This window comes from Chelonia mydas, chromosome 22 (genome assembly GCF_015237465.2).
Source record: "Chelonia mydas isolate rCheMyd1 chromosome 22, rCheMyd1.pri.v2, whole genome shotgun sequence".
NCBI lineage: Eukaryota > Metazoa > Chordata > Testudines > Cheloniidae > Chelonia > Chelonia mydas.
This window is the reverse complement of record NC_051262.2, coordinates 18611151-18633059: the sequence shown is the minus strand read 5'-3', so window position 1 is coordinate 18633059 and position 21909 is coordinate 18611151. Positions and strand designations below refer to the sequence as shown.

At 52.5% G+C, this 21909-nt stretch overlaps 1 protein-coding gene across 28 annotated transcripts in view; it reads right to left on the bottom strand.

Annotated features, from left to right (window-relative positions):
- Nucleotides 1–21616, bottom strand: part of PHLDB1 (pleckstrin homology like domain family B member 1) — a 128101-nt gene extending 106485 nt beyond the window's left edge. For 5 of the 28 annotated variants that reach the window (XM_043533941.1, XM_043533944.1, XM_043533949.1 and 2 more), the window contains exons 1-4: nt 13199–13492; nt 6223–6312; nt 3706–3829; nt 183–353 (exon numbers count right to left, since the gene is read on the bottom strand). In XM_043533941.1, the coding sequence (XP_043389876.1) occupies nt 183–353; nt 3706–3829; nt 6223–6312; nt 13199–13267 (454 nt within the window). In that variant the 5' untranslated portion in view covers nt 13268–13492. Of the gene's footprint in view, nt 1–182; nt 354–3705; nt 3830–4127; nt 4247–6222; nt 6313–13198; nt 13495–14365; nt 14388–21517 lie in introns of those variants that run through there. The other 23 variants (XM_043533959.1, XM_043533962.1, XM_043533958.1 and 20 more) reach the window with 13 other exon arrangements.
- Nucleotides 21617–21909: the final 293 nt, after the last annotated feature.

Below are 21909 nucleotides of genomic sequence, written 5' to 3'. Positions count from 1 at the left end.
CCAAAGTCAGAGGAAGTCAGGACCCACCTTACAAAGCCAGGAAAGTCAGAACCTGACCCAAACATTACCAATCTTTGGGGACTGAGGGGCCCAGGCCTGGAGCTAGTTGAGCGGTCAGGAGTGTCCTCTCATGCATTGCCCCCACCACAGCCAGCCTTGATGCCCAAGGGTAGGCACCTTACCTTGTGTCAGGCGAGTGGGCTGCTTAACCTGCAGGCCATCAATGGCACAGACATTCCCGCAGGGGTGCAGGGTGAGGGTCCCACACACATTCTCGATGTAGCAGTGCTCAGAGGCCAACCCAGTCCCCTGAAGAACAATGTCCTTAGCAGCCGAGCCGATCATGGTCCTCCCTGCAAGGAGAAACATCTGCTTAATGCTCCTTGGGTCATAACAAGGAGATCCAGTGCTTGGGAAGGGAGGCCAAAGCAGGTCAAGCACCCCCATTTACAGAGGCTGAGAGGGGACCGCTCACCCTGTATTATTGGTGATAAAACCCCACTTGGTGTGCACCCCACCCTGCATGGTAACCATGTGATAGGAAGATGGGGGCTGGGCAGGAAGCATCCTCTGTAGTTTTTGCTAAGAGGAGCTCCTGAACTGGAAAGTGGGGAGGGGGGACACGTAACCAGCACTTCAACTGTGTGGAATAACGGGACTGCAGCCAGGGCTGAGGACAGCTCCTGTCCTGATGCTGCAGAGCAAGTGCAGGCCTGGACATCAAGCCACCAAGTTTTAGACACTGGTGGGTCCCCTAGAGAGGGACTGAAACAGCCTCTCCCCGCTCCTGTAACCATCACCATCACCTGTAACCATCACCAGCACACAAACACAAACAAACCATGAACAGCCACTGATTCCCACACACACCACCTCAGGAAATGGAGGTACAAGCCCCTCATATAGGGGCATGACATAGGATCCAGAAGTCCTGTGCTCATTCCTCTAGGCCAGGCTGACTCTTAAAGCTCCAAAGACAAGGCAGTCTGCACCCACAGGGGTGTGTGGTAGTGATGATTTGTCCCTCCTGCCCCAGCACTCTGCAGCGCTTGGAGGAACAGAGCTGCTTCGTACTTCAGAGGAGAGGGGAGTCCTTCCACAGGAGAAGATCTGGACAGCGTTGCAGGGCCCAGCACAGCGCTGCTCTCTCCTTGGCTGCAGAGATTAGCACTGGGTTCCTGTCTGTGGCCCAGACTGCAAAGGCCAGGCCAGAGAGTTGGGACCTTGCAGGTCCTCAGGTCAGAGCCTATGCTCCTTGGGGCTTTTATCAGGGCTGCTATTGATCACACTGTTTCCTGGGCAGCACTGGCTCCCTGACAGGAATTCACCCTACAGGGTCTCAGCATATTAGCTGCTAGAAAGAAATGGGGCCACTTGGGGACAGACAACAGAGAGCTAAATGTAGGTGGTCAGAGACACCCAAAGAGCGACCCACACATCCCACTCTTGTCCCTTGTAGGAACATGAACTCAAGCAGAGATGCAGCAGAAGAGGCAGGAGGAGGCTAGCGATAAAGAATCCTGTTTCATACTAACCACTCTGCCCCCAGGTTCCTCCTCCTGCTCCTATCTCCTTCCCTCTCTCTGATCAGACAGGCAAGTTCCCATGGCCCATCCACCTCTTCTTCCTCCCACCCCACTGCAACCCCAATCTCCAGCTGCCTCCTTGGGCAGGCAACTCCCACTCTCCTTTGATCCAGTTATCTCTAGCAGCTTCCTCTGTTGATTCTGTGCCACAAGCTCTTGGCTAAGCCCTCCCCCACCCCTCTTGGCTCCCTCCCATTTCACACTCTCAGGCCCTTGCTGACTAACATTAGACTGTAAGTTGTGTCCAAAAGAAAGGCTCACTAAGTAACAAATGCTTGGCCCAAGAAGAAGCTCGGCTCTGCTCCCCTTTCCTGTCTGAGGTGCAGGGGGCTTGGTAGGGTCTGTGGTTTGGGCTGGTGTGTGGGCATGTCACACATGCACAGGCGAATCCTTCCCAGTGAGATCTTGGATGTCTCCACAGGGAGCAGATCTGGCAGCTCCCTGCCTCTCAGGCCAAGGATGCAGACAGGTTGCTAACGGCAATGTCTCCAGGGAGAGCTTGGCTCTTGCTTCTCTCCGGTTTTTAATCTGATGCTGCACTGTGGCCTCAATAACAATTATTGGACACAGATGCATGCCTAAGGCCTCGCTTCCTAACACCAACTGCTGGAGAAGGGCTGACATTTGGAGGGGTTGAGCCATGAAGGAGCTGGAGTCTCTGATCCTAAACTGAGAGGCAGGGGGCAAGTGGATCAGGGATGGGGAGGCACTGCTCGGTTCTGATCATCATGTGCTTGTCCCTGTAGCAGGGCCATTCACAGGGGCTGCCAGGTAGGGGCGTTATTGGGGATTGAAACTTTTCAGGAGCTAGCCACCCACTGTCTGGAGGGGAGGAACAGATGCCCTATGTGCCTCTCACTCCCTCCATTCTTGGGAGCCAAGGCTGGATCTGAAACACAATTGCCAGCCCAGCTTTCACTGGGATGTTGGTTCCATCTGGCTCTGGGCTGCTGAGCTCACATAAACCAGGAACATCAGTGCAGAAGTTAACCCAAGTCCCTGCAAGATGAGAGGGTGTGGCAGCGCCAGCTCCCACTGATGGGACTAAAGATGGGTGGGACTTAGTGCCCACCCCCAGCGGCTATGGGTATCCCAGCCAGATCCAGACTGTGCCTCCCCACCCCAATTTTCAGTGGGACTAACCCATGTTCCGGATCCCACATTCAGTATCTAGATGTGGCTACTTTAATGGGGCTTTCTCAGCACCCTGCAGGAAGTTACAGCCACACAAAGTGGATCACAGCAAAGCCCACACACCTGGAGGGGAAGTGGAGGGGGAGGGGGCAAGGACATGGGTGGCAGCAGCAGTCAGGCCAACACTGACAGTAGTCAGCAAGAGCAGAGGGAATCCCACAGGTAAAACACTACCTTCAGTCTGTGCATCGACTGTGGCAGAAGGCAACTGCAGTGCAGCAGCATCTTGCGTGCCAGGCCATCAACAGCCCTGTCTTTTACTGTGCCCCTCTCATGTGGGCTCCAAAAGCACCATGTAATCTTCCACTAACTATACCCTACAATCCAGGCAGGCAGGAGGTCCATATCAGATACTAGGGTGGGGCAGGAATATTAGCTCCATTTAGCAACAGGGATGGAGGGGGGCAGGCTAAGATTCTCAGAAGTGGTCACTAATTTGGGGATCCCAACTGGAGACCCCTACGGGATGACTTTCAGGGGTGCTGAGCACCCACAACTCTAGCTGACATGACTGGAAGCTTGCGTGTGCTCAGCTCCCCTGAAAGTCAGGCCCTATCGTTTCCAGTTGGACCCCACCAAATTAATGACCACTTCTTAGAATCAGGCCCAGGGTTCCTAAAATGGGCCATTCAAAATTAATAGCTAGTTTGAAAATTGGGGTGTAGGAGACTTGCCCAAGGCCTCAGAGCGAGTCTATAACACAGCTGGAAATGGAACCCCTAGGCCTCCTGTTCTACCCATTACAAACATACCCTCTCCACAGTCTGGTTTTCCCATGGTGTGATGGTTGGTCTCCACCCAGTGTAAGTTACACAGTGGGTGTCAGCTACAGGAGGGCAGGAAAAGTGACACCCCCTCCCCCAGGTAAGCTCCAAACCCCTATCAGCCTCGGCCCATTGTCACAGCACAAGCAAGGGGAACTTACCCTCTTCTAGGGGCAGGAGAGTGATGGCAGTGCTAAGCCGGCCACTGCCCAAGCTCACCAGATGTGGCTGGTCGGTCTGGACCTTCAGCCCCTTGCCCATGTCTATTAGGTCCAGAGGGCTGTTCTGTAGGGAAGGATAAAGCAGAACCCCTGGTTAGAACGTGCTCATCCCTGAACTCAGGGGAGAGGTCACTGGCCTGAGCCCTTCCTAGATGCAAACAGAGAAGTTTTCCAACTGGCAGGAAATGCAGTGAGTTTGGTGAGTCACAGTCAATTCCTGGTGGACCAGCATCCACAGCACAAAAACCCCCCCAGTCAGTCCCTTACTGGCAGCGTCAGCAAAAAGGTCAAGGGCTGAACCCGCCATTGAGACTGCCCTCTCTTCTCACCCCTCCAGTGCAGGCCAGGTTGTGGATGCTGACCTTGTCACTGACCATTTTGGAGGTAAGCAGAGGGCTCCACAGCTGTCAGTCCGGCATCAGGACATACATATAGGGAGGCAGATATGGCACCAGCTGCTGCAGAGGAGGTGGCTCTTGCACTGGCAGCACCCCACATGTGGGAAAAGGAAGAGAGGAAACAGGGATGGAAGGAGCCCAGATCCACAGGGACAAGGCTGATACATGTCTGGGGAACAGGTAGGGGTGTGCAAACAAGACCCCTGAAAGGAGGAGCAAGGCCAGTGGGGCTTCTCACAGGCAGGGGTGGGGCATGTTCCAAGGACTTGCTCATCCATGGGTGGCTTAGTCCCTAGGGCTTGAGTGCAGGTGGAGCCAGCATTGGTGGGGGAATTCCCAATCCAGATCACACCATACTGGAGTGCTCCAGAGAAAACTCATCGGCCAAACCTTCCCCTGCTTGGAGAAGCAGGAAGTGGAAGTGGGGATACACAACACGCCAGCCATAATCCCCCTGCACCCTTGCAGGTTCTGGGCCAGGCCTAACCATGACAAGGAGGCATCCACCCCTCACCCCCATTTGCTGAGGCCTCCAACTGGGAGATGCTCTCCAGGTTCCTTTGCTGCAGCGGAGCCGCTTTAGCCCCTGAAACATGCCAGTAAATGGATGGATGGACAGGGAGACAGACAGGGTCTGTGCTGTGGGTTGGCTCCTACCCAGCAGTCTGTCCACAATCAGTGATTCAGATAGGCTCTATGGCAGTTCCCACTTTGCACAGCAAAGATGGATCATAAATATTTATGAGCTCCTTATCTTTCTGCTCTATATGACACGGCAGAGCGTAAGTGGAGGTCTCACAGGATGGCTGGCTGCAGCGAGCAGGGCAGGGCTCTCCCCTCTGCCCTGGGCCCCTGAACCTACTGCAGGTAAACCAGAATCCAACCAGGCTTCACTTAGACCCACCAGCTACATGTACATGCATGCAGACATGGATGCAAGCACACACAAAAGTGAACCCACACAAACCCACAAGCACAGACTGCTGGGCCCCTGGCTCCACATTCTGAGGGTGTCTCCCTCAGCCCTTTTTCCAGAGCACAGAGAGTGCCCTGTGTAGGCTCCAGACAGCAGGCTAGCAAGCTGAGGAGTGGACTCCTCAGATGTGGAGTCCAAGGGTTCTAAGCCTTCCCCATGTCTCCAGATCTCAGGACAGGCCAGTTGTGATCTTTGCTCTGTGCTGCAGGCTTGGGGAAGAGACTAGAAGGATGAAAAGTGAAAACAGCCCAGCCCTCGGGCAAGGGGGATTCCATGGGCTCAGCTTCTTTTTAATAGGATCCAAGGTACTAGCCATTTAGCCCAATTGGATTTACAGCCAATCCCATAATAGGATTGGGAGAAAAGACCCAATGGCACTTGGCAGAGGGCAGCACCAGTCACCCACACCCTAGTCCTGGGGTTATTCAGGATACCAAGATCCCTTCAGAGTTGAACTCTGGGAGGGAGTAGAGGGTGGGAGATGTGGCACAGAGCCATGCCATTCTTCAGCTCTGGGGTGGGGGATCATGCCTCATTGACTATAAATCATAGTGTGATGGGGCCACAATTCCTCACTGGCAAGCTGTTCCCATGTCCCTTCTCCACGAGATCCCCCAGGAGCCTTTAGGGCCAGCTGGGCCAAAGTGCAAGGACATGGATGCTGAACTGCCCAACCTGGAACCAGTGCCCCCATCTGGAATTGGGGTTTGGCTCATAACCGAAGCAGGGTCATGTATGAAGCCTCACTCAGGCCTGGGAGAGGGAATAAACTCTCTCTATGCTCTCAGGGGATTGCCAGGCCCATCTGCCAGCACTTGGGGCTGCTCTCTCTTGGGTTTTCAGGATGCCCTGATTTCCTGCTGGCCCCATCACTATGGGGACCTAAGCAGCCTGTATAGCCAGCATCACCTCTGAATCCCTCTCTAGGACCAATAATCTTTGCTCATTTGTGACCCCAGTGCCAGTCTCTGGTGATGGAAGGACAGGGCATTAGCCCCCAAAGCTATCTCAGTCTGCCCTCCCCAGCACAAGGTGGCAGTGCTGATGCACTGGCTGGAGGAGGTGACCCTGGCACACACTCACCTGGATGATTGCTTGGACTTTGCGGGTCGGGCTGGTAACATTCCTGTTTGAAGCTTCCATGGCAACTTCATCAAAGTGCCTGGCACTCTCCTGGGAAGGAACCAGAAACACAGAGGGGGTGTTAGGACTTGAGAGAGCACTCCAGTAACAGGAATACAACGACAGAACTAAACGAGCACTGTACATGGGGCTATGCGGCAGAGACGCGCCTCTCCCTCCCCAACAGGGGATGCAGAAGGTTGGATCAATGAGACACATGAGATCACAGGCTGAGAGTAAAGTTCAAAAGAGCCCAGCAAGCACAGGTGAGTGATCAAGAGGCCCCATTATCTAGGCCTGATCAATGAAAGGAGAGAGTGGTTTAGTGATTATAGCAGGGGATGGACAATCAGGATGTCGGTGTTCTATTCCAAGCTTGACCTTTGGCAAGTAATTTCACTGCTCTGTGCCTCAGTTTCCCTATCTGTACAGTGGGGTCCACACCCACCTATCCACATAGGCTGTCAGAGCTCATACCGCTTGTAACCAGTACTTGGATGAAGAGTTCCAAAGAAAAGCAACATGTCATCAGCAGTACACATTCTACATCATACTGCTCCCCCTACCCCATAGACACAAGCAGCTTTCAGGCTTTCACCCAGCTTCTGCATTGGCATTATTTTCTTCTAGAAACAGGTGGGGTGTATGAATCCCAGGACTAAAGAGACACTGCATTACGAGAGATTGATGGCTGCAGCACTGAGAGCTGGACACCAGGGGGCACGATTTATGGCCTTATAACCTTCTTTTACCAGTGGGGCTATGCGTGACTGAGTCCCTGAGCCTCATTTGCTCTCTGCTGGCTCCTGCTCAAGTCAATGGGGAAATGACCACAGGGGCATCTGGCTTGGACCCCAGCTGAACTGGGTAATTCTGCACACAGGGTCTCCGCTGATGCGAAATGACAGCGAGTGGTACAAACGCCCAAAAAGCACAGTAACTTAGAGCACCTATGTACAGAATTCTACAGAACATGTTCAGAGCATGGGATACATGGCCCTGTTTCCCCATTCACCTAAGGATCTCCTAGGATCTCTTTACAAACATGAACTACGTTAGCATCATAAACCCTGCACAAGGCTGGTCAGGGGAGGTGTACAGGAACAGGCCAGCCAGCTCTCCAGCACAGCAGTTCTTTAACGGCACTCAGACTGGCAGGACAGGAAAAAGAATCTTCTCTCCCAGTGAAACTTCAGGGAACTATAGGGAGGCAGCAGGCAACTTCCCAGGGTTAGAAATGGGGCCAAGACACCTGAATAAGAGCCCAAATCATACCATGTGCCCTAGGATGGCATGAGTAGCCAGAGACTCAGCTTCATGTCTCAGCTCCAAGGGTTATATTTAATGGCAAGAAGATACTTTTCTGCTAAATTCCTGGTTCCAGATGCTCAGAAATTGTCTCAAAATTAATTTCCCTGTCCATCCATCCAGAGATATTCTCTCTCTCACTCAGACATTCACTAACATACACTTGAACACAGAGGACATAACTACAGAACAAAAGAGGGAGTCTTAACTGAACAACAGCTTTGCAGAGGCTCATTTTTAAAAATCTACATCACTAAACAATCATCGAGGGAAAAACCCAACATCTGGGGTGCAGAGAAGGGAGGACAAACAGAGATAGACATACACATACTATATATGACAATGCATCCACGCTAGCCCAGCACCCCGCCCCACTAGTCAGCAGAGATGTCATGCACCAGCCAATCTCTCTCCCAGGTGCTGCTTCGGAAACTAGCAACCCCATACATTCATGTGTGTGCACACAGCTCCTCAGACCCTCTGCATGTCTGAACACACACATGCACACACAAACTAACTGAAACCTGATTTCAGCTCCTCCTGTATTACCATCCTGGGCAGGGTTTCTGTCCCTGCAGGAAGAGTAAATAAAGCTGCTGGGAGAGGAAACTGACCCCACAAGCCACTGATTTCCTGTGCTCTGGCGCTCAGACCACTTGGGCCAGCTTAACAGGCTGGGCCAGGCTAGAGTTTCTAAATTTACCCCCTACTCCATGCATCCCACACTTCCATCTCGGGGTCACCCTACAGCAGGATGGCAGCAGGAACCCCCTTCTTGCTGGCCTGGTCTGTAAGAGCTTCCAGAGCAGATCTGAGGATGGACAGTTTGTGGGCCAGAGACCTCACCCCATTTGGCCTGTGGATCATTGTGTTCAGTTGGCTCCCCTAATACAGACCCCATGGCTTGTGACATTACAACACAATTATAAGGACTGCACCCAGCCTTGTGTTGTTTGAGTGCAGGTCAGGGGGCAGATTGTATCACAGGGGTTCCTAGCAGCTGCCCCCAAACCACTATTTTGAGACAGTGTGAAGCACTAACATTCTCCCTTTCAGCAATGAGGGTGGGGTGAAGTCTACACTTTTAGCAAGAATCACTGTGCTTCAGAGTAAGGTTAAGAGGCTCTGGAGAAGGCGGAGATCTGCTGGACCCTTCAGCCCCTGCTTCCCAGCAAGAGCTGCACTGCTCCCCTATCATATAGGCACTAGCTCTTTAGCCAGGCTGGTGTAAATACCCCAAGTGAGGGAGCCACCACTCCTTCCCCAAGGAGCTGCAGATAAATCACTCAGATGGAAGAGTATTGTGCTGAAATATTCAGAGCTGGAAAGATGCACTGGACTACTGACTCCCTCACCAATGCAGGGCTCAAACAGGACTACAGAGAGAGGGTCTGAGGGGAATTAGAGTTGCTTGTCGCATTTGTCTGGGGAAGAGGAAGCCCTGCCCCTCCTTCCCCGACCAGGCCTCTGCTCTTTGTAAAACGTTATTTTGCTGGTATTAAGGCAGAACTAGGTCACATATGGCTCATTAAAAGCATGCCAAGCTGTGTGACACCAGTGCACCATCTACAGGCTAAGCCTGCATTGCAGGTGACAGCATGGACTTAGCCTTCTCCTATCATTGTCAATGGAGAACAATGTTCACGAATTCAGCCACTGACACTCCCAAGAGCCCCAGCATGCTTTCAGGAAAACACACTGAACTCTCCTCTGTTACCCCCAGGAAGCTTCCCTGGCCCTGCTTCACCCTCCCCCGGTCAGCATTGGCCCCAACAGGATTTGAGAGAACAGCTCCAGTTCTTTCCATGTGAGGGTGATGTGTTCTGGGAGAGGGGAAGCAAATCCTGTCCTGTAGTTAAGTAGACTATGAATCTTAATTCAGTTGTGTTCAAGAGTTGCTTGTCTGTATGATTTTAAAATGGAGTCAAGTTTAGTTTCAAACATCAAAGGAGCATTTTTCTTAAATTACTTTGGGAGTAATATTTAAAAAAAAAAAAGTTTTGTAACCCTGTATAATAATGACCTAGGGAATAGAACACATTCCAGTGTACACAAAGAATACAAATCCTTTAATCAAATAAAGAGTATTATAAAAAGCAATCAGCCGAGGCTTTGGCCTATTCACGTGCTGGAATGGTTCGGCTTTGATTTGTTCACAACACACTCTGGGAGATAGTGGGAGCCAATAATATCCAAAAAAGTGACCACAGCTCCATGGAGTTCATTGGAATAATCAGGATTGGGACAGCTCCTGGGCAAGAGTGATAAATTTATCAGAGGGATAAATACCGGAGAGGAATTATTTAAGCTCAGTACCAATGTGGACACAAGAATAAATGGATATAAACTGGCCATCGGGAAGTTTTAGATGAAGGTTTCTAACCATCAGAGGAGTGAAGTTTTGGAATAGCCTTCCAAGGGAAGCAGTGGGGGCAAAAGATCTATCTGTCTTTAAGATTAAACTCAATAAGTTTATGGAGGAGATGGTATGATGGGATAACATGATTTTGGTAATTAATTGATCTTTTAAATATTCATGGTAAATAGGCCTAATGGCCTGTGATGGGATGTTAGATGGGGTGGGATCTGAGTTACTACAGAAAATTCTTTCCTGGGAATCTGGCTGGTGAATCTTGCCCATATGCTCAGGGTTTAGCTGATTGCCATATTTGGGGTCGGGAAGGAATTTTCCTCCAGGGCAGATTGGAAGAGGCCCTGGAGGTTTTTCGCCTTCCTCTGTAGCATGGGGCACGGGTCACTTGCTGGAGGATTCTCTGCTCCTTGGAGTCTTTAAACCATGATTTGAGGACTTCAGTAGCTCAGACATAGGTGAGAGGTTTTTCGCAGGAGTGGGAGGGTGAGATTCTGTGCCCTGCGTTGTGCAGGAGGTCAGACTAGATGATCATAATGGTCCCTTCTGACCTCAGTATCTATGAATCTATGAAACAGGATGGGCTGGGGTAACTTGATCATATATATATATATTATATATATATATAGCTCATCTTAAGTGATCACTCTCCTTACAGGTTTCAGAGTAACAGAGTAACCAATTTGGTTAGTCTCTAAGGTGCCACAAGTACTCCTTTTCTTTTTACTCTCCTTACAGTGTGCATGATAAATATCCATTTTTTCATGTTGTGTGTGTATATAAATCTCCTCACTGTATTTTCCACTGAATGCATCCGATGAAGTGAGCTGTAGCTCACGAAAGCTTATGCTCAAATAAATTGGTTAGTCTCTAAGGTGCCACAAGTACTCCTTTTCTTTTTGATTGTAACAACTGCAAAAGTCCCACCACGGGTCAGTGGCGATTCCTGACCTCCCAACACTGCAGTAGCTCCCTGCTGTTCTCCACCAGCTCGGCATTTCTTGTGCCTTTTCCTGCCAAGGGCTGGGGCCACTCCGAGTTCATGGAAAGATTGTTTAGTCTCTGCTCCCACAAATCCAGCAGCCCACCCATTGCAGACACAGCCAGAACAGGGTTGCGGTGCTCCTGGGTCACATTAAAGGGACCCAGATCTCACAGATGCTTGTGTCTAATGCATCGCAAGGGCCTATAGGGCCCTGGGGATTGAAATCTGGCTCACCATGCCTGACATGCATATTCAGTCCCCAGGCCTTTTCTTTCAGTTGGCCAGCAGGGAGTATGATGCTCCGGAGGCAGACCCTGAAGAGGGGAATAATTCCCATAGCACTTTTCAACTAGAAGGATCCCACAATGCTTGACAGAAACATCACTCCCCCAGGACTGACATACAGCCACCTCTGGGGTGAAACATGGCACCTGCCACACACCAGCATAGTGACAGGTTAGGGCAGACAGGGAATAACAACCTATATCCAACTGAAACTGCTGGGGGCAGGATTGGCGGAGTGTAATTACCCAAGATGGGCTTTGGCTAGGACACTGGAGTCAATGCCCTGGCTTGTGGAAAGTGTCTTGGGAACTTTATTGCTCCCACATGACCAGGACTTCAGTCCACATCCCATCCAGAAGACAGGCCACTTGTGGGAGATGGGTTAGTAGAGTGTGAGGGCCTAGACAAGGCCCTAGTGAAGCCTGGGATCACTGCACCTTATGGGCTTCACAAAGACCCAGTGCTGCCTTCACCTATCAGAGCACCCAGGACAGTGGAAAATACCAGCGCTAGCCCAGCATGCAATGCTCCTCTGGTTCCAGCTGAAGGCAGCTGTGATTTGCTCTGCTGTACAGCATATGTATAACCCATGGCTGGGCTCTGGGAAAAATGCCAGTGCAGCCCCCTCAGATGGGCAAAGTCTGGGCTTTTCCTACTGTCCCTAGAGACAGAGCTATCTACAGGCTGCCCTGGCAATGCTAGCCCACCGGATCCTCAGGCTTCGACCAGTGCAGCAAGCAGAGATCCTCTCCCTACTTTGTTAAAGCAAGCATGGTCTGTGGTTAGCACAAACCATACCCAGAGCGAGAGCACACAGCCCAGCCAGGAAGAGTGGGAGCTAGTGGGTAGCTATTACACACTGCGGAAAAAATGAAAGGCTGGAAAAAGACAGCGTTGACTCCAGGGCTGGGAAAGAACAAAAACAACCATCAGCTCACAGTAAAGGCCCTGGCTCCCTCCGGAACAGGCAGCTGAAAGAGGACAGCATCTGGGAGTAAGACCAGACAGAATTCAAGCTGAAGTGCCTAGACTGGCATTCAGGCCCAATTTTCATAGCAGCCCCCACTGATACCAAGGAAAGCCAGACTTCCCCCCCAAGCGGGGCCTTGGGTATGGAGCAGAGGAGCCTAGTTGGAAATATAATTTGTAAAAGAAGCACACTGGACGTGAGGCTGAGTGATAGCTCTGGGGTTAGAGCCAGGAGAATTTATGTGGATCTGGCTGTCAGAGGGGTTGAGCTCCTGCCACTGCAAGCTGCCAGTGATCAGCACATCTGAACCTCATCTCACGATCTGGACAGTAACGCAGGGCCATTTCCCTTCCCTCCCTGATTCTCATACGCAAGCCTACAGCTACTGATGGGCAGGATTATCCCTTGCTGCATAGAGGGCCAGTGTGTGTTTTTGTGAATAAGTTAGAGAAGGGGCACTAGCTCATTACCACCAGGACTTCTTTCCATTTGCTGCCACTTTCCCATGGCTGCAGAAGGAGTTCCAACCTGCTAAATGAGACTTCCTGAGTGGGCTGAGCAGCCAGGGCCTTTCCTGTGGGGTGTGGCACTGGGGGCCAGAAAGAGGGTAGAAGAAAGATGTGGCACTGAGATCGGGGGTGGTCATGGCAGAGTAGGAGACACAGTAATGGGGTTGGGCAGGGGGAAACACAGCTTCCACACAGCGTATTAATGGAGAGGTTTGGAACTCTCTAGGACCTGCTCCCCTGCCTGCTCAGACATCATTTGCTACCATGCAGCTGAGCCTGTGCCAACCACCTACTGGACCAGAGCCACCCCTGATGTTTAGAGGAGCCCCCATTGGGCCTGGGCTCCAGCTCCCTCAAGTCAGGGTCTGAGCCCGGGTGCTGGCAGGACAAGGAGCCCATTGGACCCATGAGCACTGGGAAGGGTTAGCCTTAGAGTTTGTGATCCCCCTGCTCCAATCCACATACGCCACACCCCTAGCCACAGTGTGGTTTTGAGGTCTGCACCTTACCTGCCCTTGGATCCTCACCCTGGCACTGGGCCAAGCACCGACCACCAGCTTCAGTGGCAGAGCATTCATGTTCCTATGCTCTGCTCATCCCGTGACCTTGGGGCGCGGCCTACCCCAGCTGCAGGAGAAGTCGTAGAGAACAGTCTGCACTGCCAGCTCCCTGAGGAGGTGACAGGCGCATCAAGGCAGGAGACCCCAGTGGGGAGAGCCAGGCCAGCAGGGCCCACAGCCCTAACCTCTCCCCTACCCCTGCACCTTCTCCCCAAAAGCAGCTGCAGCCAGCTGCTAGCTCTTGGCTGCTGCTAGGCCAGAGGAAAGGCAGGCAGGGGGCCGGACTCTTGAATAGGAAGAGAGAGGAGGCCAGGATGGAATCATGCTTAGAGATTAACCCCTTCCCACCACAGCAGGCCACAGGATCGCAGTCATATCCACAGAGTCAGTGGGAGGTGAGGGGCAAGTGTCACACTGGGCCATGCTCTGGCACCTTCCATCGATCTGGGCATGGCAGCACCAAACCCACCCAGCTCCCATGAGCCAGGTACCCCCTTCACAAATGGGGGAACTCCAGCACTGAAAGGGAAAGTCACCACAGCAGTCTATAACAGGGCAGGGGATAGAACTCAGGAGTCCTGTCTCCCAGACTTGCCACCCCAGCTCTAACCATTAGGTGCCTGCCTCTCCTATCCCAGAGCCAGGACTAGAACCCAGGAGTCCTGACTCTCAGATTCTCCATATACATCCTTCAGCTTTAATCACTAGACTCCTCTCCCCTCCTCAAGCCAGGAATAGAATCCAGGAGTCCTGATTCCTCTCGCACCCCATTCTAACTACAAGACAAGTCCAGGTTTCCCACTCTCACACTAGCCTAGCAGGCCACCTCCTCCGACCCATAACCATGGAGATGCTATAATCCTTATAAGGGATTTTACTGCTTTCCAGAGGAGGGGGATACTGATCCCCCAGACCTCTCCACAAAGATTTGATACAATCTCCCCCATCCCAGTGCCCCGGTTGGAATCCTTGTGGGAGCCAGTGGCCGCTCCAAGGACCTGGCTATCTCTAAGGCTCTCCAAAGGGAATGCCCCAGTGCAAGAAGATAAGGAATTGGGGAGCCCCCCTCGGGGCATATTTCATGCTTCCTCCATGCCCCCCATCCCAGCCTCTCACCTCACCTCCTGGGAAGCCCCAGCACGAAGGGTGATTGCTGCCCTTCACAAGCAGACTCTGTTCTAGGAATGCTAGCAAAGGAGTGAGGCCCAGCCCAGCCGAGCGCCCCACCTCTGGCAGCAACAAGGCAGCCTTTCTTCTCTCACAGCAGCCTGCAAAACACTTCACTTGTTCCTGCCACGAAAAGAGGCGCAGGCTTCAAATGCCAAAGGGTCGGGCTCAGCTACCATGAAATAGCAACGGTCAACAGAAAAGCAGCCCCAGAGCCTTCACATACAGCACAGACCATGCTCACCCCTCACACACCCCCATGAGATCACTCCCCCCTGCTTGCTCCCTCCTTGGCATCCACGGGGCTCATGTCTCCAGTTCCCACAGAAATCCCAACACAAAATGATTTAAAAAGTTAAGAAAAAGACCTCTGTTCTTTCCAGGAAGGGAAGAGGTGAGCATGGGAGGGGAAGCGCGGAGGAGGACTTTACCTCAGCGTAAGGAGGATGGGTGCACAGAGGCCACCCACAAAAATGAATTTCAGTCTTGTTCAGCTGGTGCCACTCAATCCTGACTCACAGCACCCCTGCTATTCCACCCTGGGCTTCCTCCTCCACAGCTCTGCCAATGCCCCTCAGTTCCATCTCATAACCCCCCATACTGTTCCAGCACTAGACCTCCCCCTCCCCGCACACCCCGCAGCTCTGCCAAAGTCCCTCAATTTCAACTCATAGCCCCCCTACTGTTCCAGCACTGGGATCCTACACCCAGCTCTGCCAAAGCCCCTCATTTGGACATGAAAATTACAAATATTTGACAACTCAGGCTGGAGCTTGCACTCAAATGTCAGCTGCTGCTGTCGGATTCTTGTTGAGCTGAGCAGTCTCTGTAGCCTGGTCACAATACAGGGATGGGACAGTGAGCTGAAGCATCAGGTGGGACCAGTGGGGCCAACTGGCCTTGTGGCTGAATCTCTCCTGCCGCTTTCTCTTGGGCTGGGGCTATCAGTGGCAACACTCTGAAATGCAGTGGTAGGGCTGGGAGCCTAGTTTGGCTTCAGGAGGGTTGGGGAAGGAGGATTTTTTCTCCTGGGTGTCTCATCAACCCTTAGAGGTCATTCCATCCTTAGAGGTTTTTTAAGGCCCGGCTTGACAAAGCCCTGGCTGGGATGATTTAGTTGGTGTTGGTCCTGCTTTGAGCAGGGGATTGGACTAGTACCTCCTGAGGTCTCTTCCAAACCTAATCTTCTATGATCAAGTTTGTTTCCCTTTGAGATCCAGCTGGTCCATTCGACTTAGATGCTGCCTTCCAAAGTGCTCACCTTCCCTTCTTCTTGTGCATCGCTGCACGAGCCTCCAAATGGGGTCCCTTTGAGACACTATAGTAACTGCAGCTTTGTATAACTGTAACCCACCCCCAACCAAACAGAGGGGGATGCATATCACACCTTCAGCAGTCACACGTGGCCAAATCATTTCCCCTCTTTGTGCCTGAGTTTTCTTATGGAGATAATAACCCTGTCCTGCCTCCAAGGGCACTGTGAGCCTGGGTTAATTTATATTTATAAAGCACCTTGTAGATGGTACCTGCTGTTATCTTACTTAAAACCAACAAAACAGAAGGGGAAGGAGCATCCATCTGTGCCCCATTTAGTTGTATCTGCAGCTACAGAGTGAAGGTCGGAATCAGTCTGCAAATACACCGAGAGTATGGAAGCCTGGGTGTGCCCAAGAACAGTATTTGGCCATGTGTACATCTATACACACCATATGGAAGCTGGACAATGTCTATCATCCTCTCTAACGGCTGAACGCAGGTGTGGCAGAGGGAATGCGTAAGAGAAGGGGACTTGGGTAACCCACAAGGAGTTGCAGCACCCGATGTTACATGCCCTGAAATATAGCATCCCTGGCCTCTTTCTTCCCCCTACCCCCCATTCTTTTCAATGAGTCACTTGGAAGCAGTCAGAGCAGCTGAGTTAACAGGTACACCACACAGCATCCAGGCCCTGCATTCAACTTGGCTGTACATTCACTCCACATCTGTTAATGAGTTTAAGGCACCAAAGCTGCCACCCCATCCCAGTGAGCAATGGGCTGTTCTGCTTCCAGCCTGGGAATGTCGGAGGCGGGAGCATTGTCTTGGAGACAAACGTGGGTGGGAAGGGGACTTGCGCCAGGCAGCCCACAGTAACTAAATTGCAGCAAGGGCCCAGATTGGCGAGAGCTAATATGGAGCTGGTGTCGCAATGTCTGAAACACCCCATGAGGCCCAGTCCCTGTGAATAGCCTAACTCAGCCTGCACTCATCTCTGCAACAAGCTGAAACAGTCTGGTGCTCAGGAAAGCTTGGCGTTGACCCAGGCTCCCCACTCCACATTTCAGCATGTTGAGATGAGAGGGTTGGGAGGGCAGTTTGGCCCCAAAGCCTGGATTTGAATCCGCTGTTTGGGTCTGATCTCATCTCAAAGGCCGTGCTCCCCATTGCTGGGACTCCAGCTACAGTATTTGTTCTGATCCCCTTTTGGCACACAGCCAGCCATGTCATCACAGGTGCAAGGCCCAGTAGAGAGGCCAGCCTGCCCCAGAGGCTCCTTCCCCTCTTTCTTTTCTCCAATTGCTCCTTCTAGGCGGAAACACCCCATACACTCTCCATCCCGAAGACTACACACAGTGGAGCACTGGTCACATGTTGCCAAGGCGACACAACACGCCTGGCAATAACAGTAACATAAATTAGCTCCAAGATAGTTACATTGGGAGACAGAATTCTCTGCCCCACCCACTGATCTCAGCTCCCCAGAGGAAATGAGCTCTCCTACTGGGGTCATTAAAGTATGCACAGCTGCCAGCTCCAGCCCTGATCATTTCCTCAACTCCTCTTGCCATACTCCATACAGAGCAGTCAACCCCTCCCGCCCCCCAGCCCCACACAAATTCCATTTTGCCTGCCACCACCAAGAATTGCTAGCCAGGGAGATTTGGAGTCAAAATAGGGACCTACTTTTTAACACTATGGAAACATAAAGGACACAAAGGCAAACGGAGGCATCCAGAGGGGCAGAAAGAAACCATAAAGCAAGTGCTGCCTCCCCCATCACCCACTTAGGGGCAGGTCTGGAAGGGTTTATTCAAATAGACTGGGCTCAGATGTTCAATTAAATAGGGTACCTAATACATGAAGAATCCTCAGCTAAGACAGCTAACACCTTACCACAACAGAACTTCCTGTCAAAGTAATGCTTAGGAACAAGACTGCAGTCTGCAAAGAATTAACTAGATAAATCTCTATTCTGCCTTTTTGCACCATGGAAGGCTTTGAGTTTAGGCAACCCAATACATCTCAGTCGCAATTCACAGCGCTCCTGCTATCCCTGCCCTATAGTCCCCCATGTTCATACAGCTCTGCTCCTGCCCCCAAATTCTGACCTGCAGCCCCCTACTGGTATCCCAGTCCGGAGTCATGCCCTCACCCCCAGATCAGCAGATGACCTCAATCCCAACCTACAGTCCCCCATGGTTCCCCACACATGCATACAATCCTGACTCGTAGCTCCCTGCTATCCCAGCTCTGCCTATGCCCCTCAATCCAAACTGCAGCATCCCACCCCACTCCCTTTCCCAGATAAAAGAAAACAAGGCTGAGGTTACTGATCTGTATTTTACAACAAATCTCAAGTGGCAGATATGACACACCAGTAGGCCCAAGGCAGCTCTGACCTGAACATCATTTATAAAGGTTGTTTGAATTCATTATATGGGAACAGGACAGTGCCCAGGTCCAATAAGAGAAGAGCAGCAGGGTGTTCTTCTACTGCCACCCACAGACAGTCTGAGGAATCCCATCAAGCCAGAGCAGCAGCAGTGCTCACTTGCACCAGCCAAAACACCAGGGCATGAGGGGACACACACTACATGAGAGTCCAACCACAGATATTTCCAGGTGCCACTGTTTTAAAGCTCAACAAACAGACATAACAAGGGAATTGAGACTATTTGCTGACCTGCCAAGCATTAGGCACCTGGTGACTCTCTCACTCTTGGCAGCATTGTCACACATCTTAGGTAAAGTATCACAAGGCAGGAAGAAGAAATTCCCCCAGGAAATGCTCTTAGGCCTCACAGAAGGTGCACTGGGCTGGAGCCAGGAGACCAGAGCTTCTGGTCCTGCCTCTTTTGGTGAGGGGTGTAAATATTACTGGCAGTTCACACCCCTCACTTCTGACAAAGAACGTGCCCAAGTTCTAAAAAGAGAAGTGCTGGAAACCCAGCACAGGGAACAGCTGAAATCAAGGCACATTCAGCCATCTCAGCATTTTTACATGAGGATGGATGAAAAAGCAAGTGGACGTTTAAGAAGAAATTCCTCACACACAGCACAGAGCAGCTGGGCAGTTTCCTCTGGGGCAGACTGGCCATCGGGCTCAGGAACCCTCAAGCAGGAGGTGAACAGGGCAGAAAGAACATATCTGGCCATAGAGGAACCTCCCAGGCATGAGCATGGAAGATCAGGATTCCTATTGGTTGGTGTGGGCTTACCCATCAGCCATTACTCCCTGCCACAGAGGGGACAGCCAAGTTGAGACCTACCAGTACCAAATCAAAGGGAACCCCAGGATTGTGCATAGACATAGACAAGGATAAGGGGCAAAATATATAATCCCCACTTCACAGGGTCCCAGCCCTCATAGAATCATAGAAGATTAGGGTTGGAAGGACCTCAGGAGATCATCTAATCCAACCCTCTGCTCAAAGCAGGACCAACACCAAGTAAATCATCCCAGCCAGGCCTTTGTCAAGCTGGGCCTTAAAAACCTCTAAGGATGGAGATTCCACCACCTCCCTAGGTAACCCATTCCAGAGCTTCACCACCCTCCCAGTGAAATAGTTTTTCTTAATATCCAACCTAGACCTCCCCCACTGCAACTTGAGACCATTTCTCCTTGTTCTGTCATCTGCCACCACTGAGAACAGCCGAGCCCCTCCTCTTTGGAACCCCCCTTCAGGCAGTTGAAGGCTGCTATCAAATCCCCCCTCACTCTTCTCTTCTGCAGACTAAACAAGCCCAGTACTCTCAGCCTCTCCTCGTAAGTCGTGCCCCAGCCCCCTGATCATTTTTGTTGCCCTCTGCTGGTCTCTCTCCAATTTATCCACATCCTTTCTGTAGTGGGGGGCCCAAAACTGGACGCAATACACCAGATATGGCCTCACCAGAGCCCAATAGAGGGGAATAATCACTTCCCGCGATTTGCTGGCAATGCTCCTACTAACGCAGCCCAATATGCCATTAGCCTTCTTGGCAACAAGGACACACTGCTGACTCATATCCAGCTTCTCATCCACTGTAATCCCCAGGTCCTTTTCTGCAGAACTGCTGCTTAGCCAGTCAGTCCTCAGCCTGTAGTGGTGCATGGGATTCTCCCGTCCTAAGTGCAGGACTCTGCACTTGTTCTTGTTGAACCTCATCAGATTTCTTTTGGCCCAATCCTCCAATTTGTCTAGGTCACTCTGTACCCTATCCCTACTCTCCAGCGTTTCTACCTCTACTTAGTGTCATCTGCGAATTTGCTGAGGGTGCAATCAATCACATCATCCAGATCATTAATAAAGAACTTGAACAAAACCGCCCCAGGACCGACCCCTTGGGCACTCCGCTTGATACCGGCTGCCAACTAGACATCAAGCCGTTGAGCACCTGTTGAGCCCGACAATCTAGCCAGCTTTCTATCCACCTTATAGTCCATTCATCCAATCCATAGCTTTTTAACTTGCTGGCAAGAATACTGTAGAATACCATATCAAAAGCTCTGCTAAGGTCAAGATATATCACATCCGCTGCTTTTCCCATATCCACAGAGCCAGTTATCTCATCATAGAAGGCAATCAGGTTGGTCAGCATGACTTGCCCTTCCTGAATCCATGTTGACTGTTCCTGATCACCTTCCTCTCCTCCAAGTGCGTTCCATGCTCAAGTCATTCCTTCACTTGACTTGCCAATGGCTAAATAACCACAAGGACAGCAGCAGCTGGCAACAGTGGCCCACACAAGAGCCCTCCTGCCACACTCACACAGAAGTGACCATTCCCAAAGCACAGACACTAAGCCTAGTTAGGTTTCAGAGTAGTAGCCGTGTTAGTCTGTATCCGCAAAAAGAAAAGGAGTACTTGTGCCACCTTAGAGACTAACAAATTTATTTGAGCATAAGCTTTCGTGAGCTACAGCTCACTTCATCAGATGCCTAGTTAGTTAGCATCTCTCCATTTCACGGGCACAGAGAGAGGTGAAGCAAGTCAACACCAAAGCTGGGATTCCTGGCTCCTAACCCCTAGCCATCGGTCCATTCAGCCAAGATGCCTCCCTTTGTGTGTAGCTGGACTCTGAATAGCCATCTGCACTAAGCTGCCCAGGGACTCTAACCCATCTCTCAGAGAAGTGGGGAGGCTACAGGTCTGTAAGGACTCCCCTTCACTTTGGCTTTGCAACCCTGAGCTCCCTCCCCTTCCCGGGGAGAGGAGGCTGCATGCCAAAGATTTGCTGTTACAGATTATGGGAGAAAATGTCAGAAATGCAAGGAATTCTGCCAAAGCCATTTCCCTGGGACAGCACGAGCCTTGACTCAGGTAGGGGACAGAGCTCGGGTTGTTTGCAACAGCCCCTTTCGCACGCTCCCATTTAACCCGAGCACCTCACGAGTCCCCGCTCCTGTCACCCCAGCTCAGAAAAGGGCTCCGGATTTAGAGGGGACATTTAGCCCGGTCACTCCGCTGGGCTCTCAGTCCCAGCACCTGGGCTGTCCACTCCCCCGCGGGCCAAACGGGGTCAGACCATGGTCACCTGGCCCAGCCCCCGCTCGGGCAGAGCCAGTGCCGGGCAGCGCCAACCCCCCGCCACCCGCGGTGCACACCCGCCACCTGCCCGGCCCCGCTCCCCCGGGCCCTGCCCTGGGGGCCGGCCCCGCGGGGAGCAGAGCCCGGCCCGGCTCACACACAGCCCCCGGCGCCGACCCGAGGCGCAGCCGGCCGAGCGGGGCACCCGCCGCCGGCCGCCCTCGGGCAACGCGCTCCGCCCCCGCCTCGCCGGGGCCCGCTGGGGTCGCGGCGCGCGGCCGCCCGGGGGCCCGGCTCTCGGAGGGACGGAGCCCGGCCCCCGGGCGCCCCTTACCTGGCCGGCCCGCGCTCCCCTCAGAGCAGCCGCTCGGCGCGCGCCGGCGGGACTCGGTCACCGCCCACCGCGCGCGCGGGCCGCAGCGCGCGGGGAAAGTGACCCCCGGCGGGCGGGGGCGGGCGCGCGCGCGCGGGACGCCGACGGGAGGGAGCAGGAGGCTGGGGCAGCGCGGGGACCCCGGGCAGCGGGGGTGCGCTGCCGCCGTGCCCCGCCCCTCGCTGGCCCCGGCGAAAGGGGACAAAGGAACTGGCGGCGTTCACCCCACCTCCCCGCCAAGTTGCTTCACGTCCTCTGCAGAAACCAAGGAGCTAAGCCTCGCACCCCGCTGCTGCTGGGGAAACTGAGGCAGGGCGAGGGGCGTGGACTTGCCTCAGGTCAGACGAGAGCGA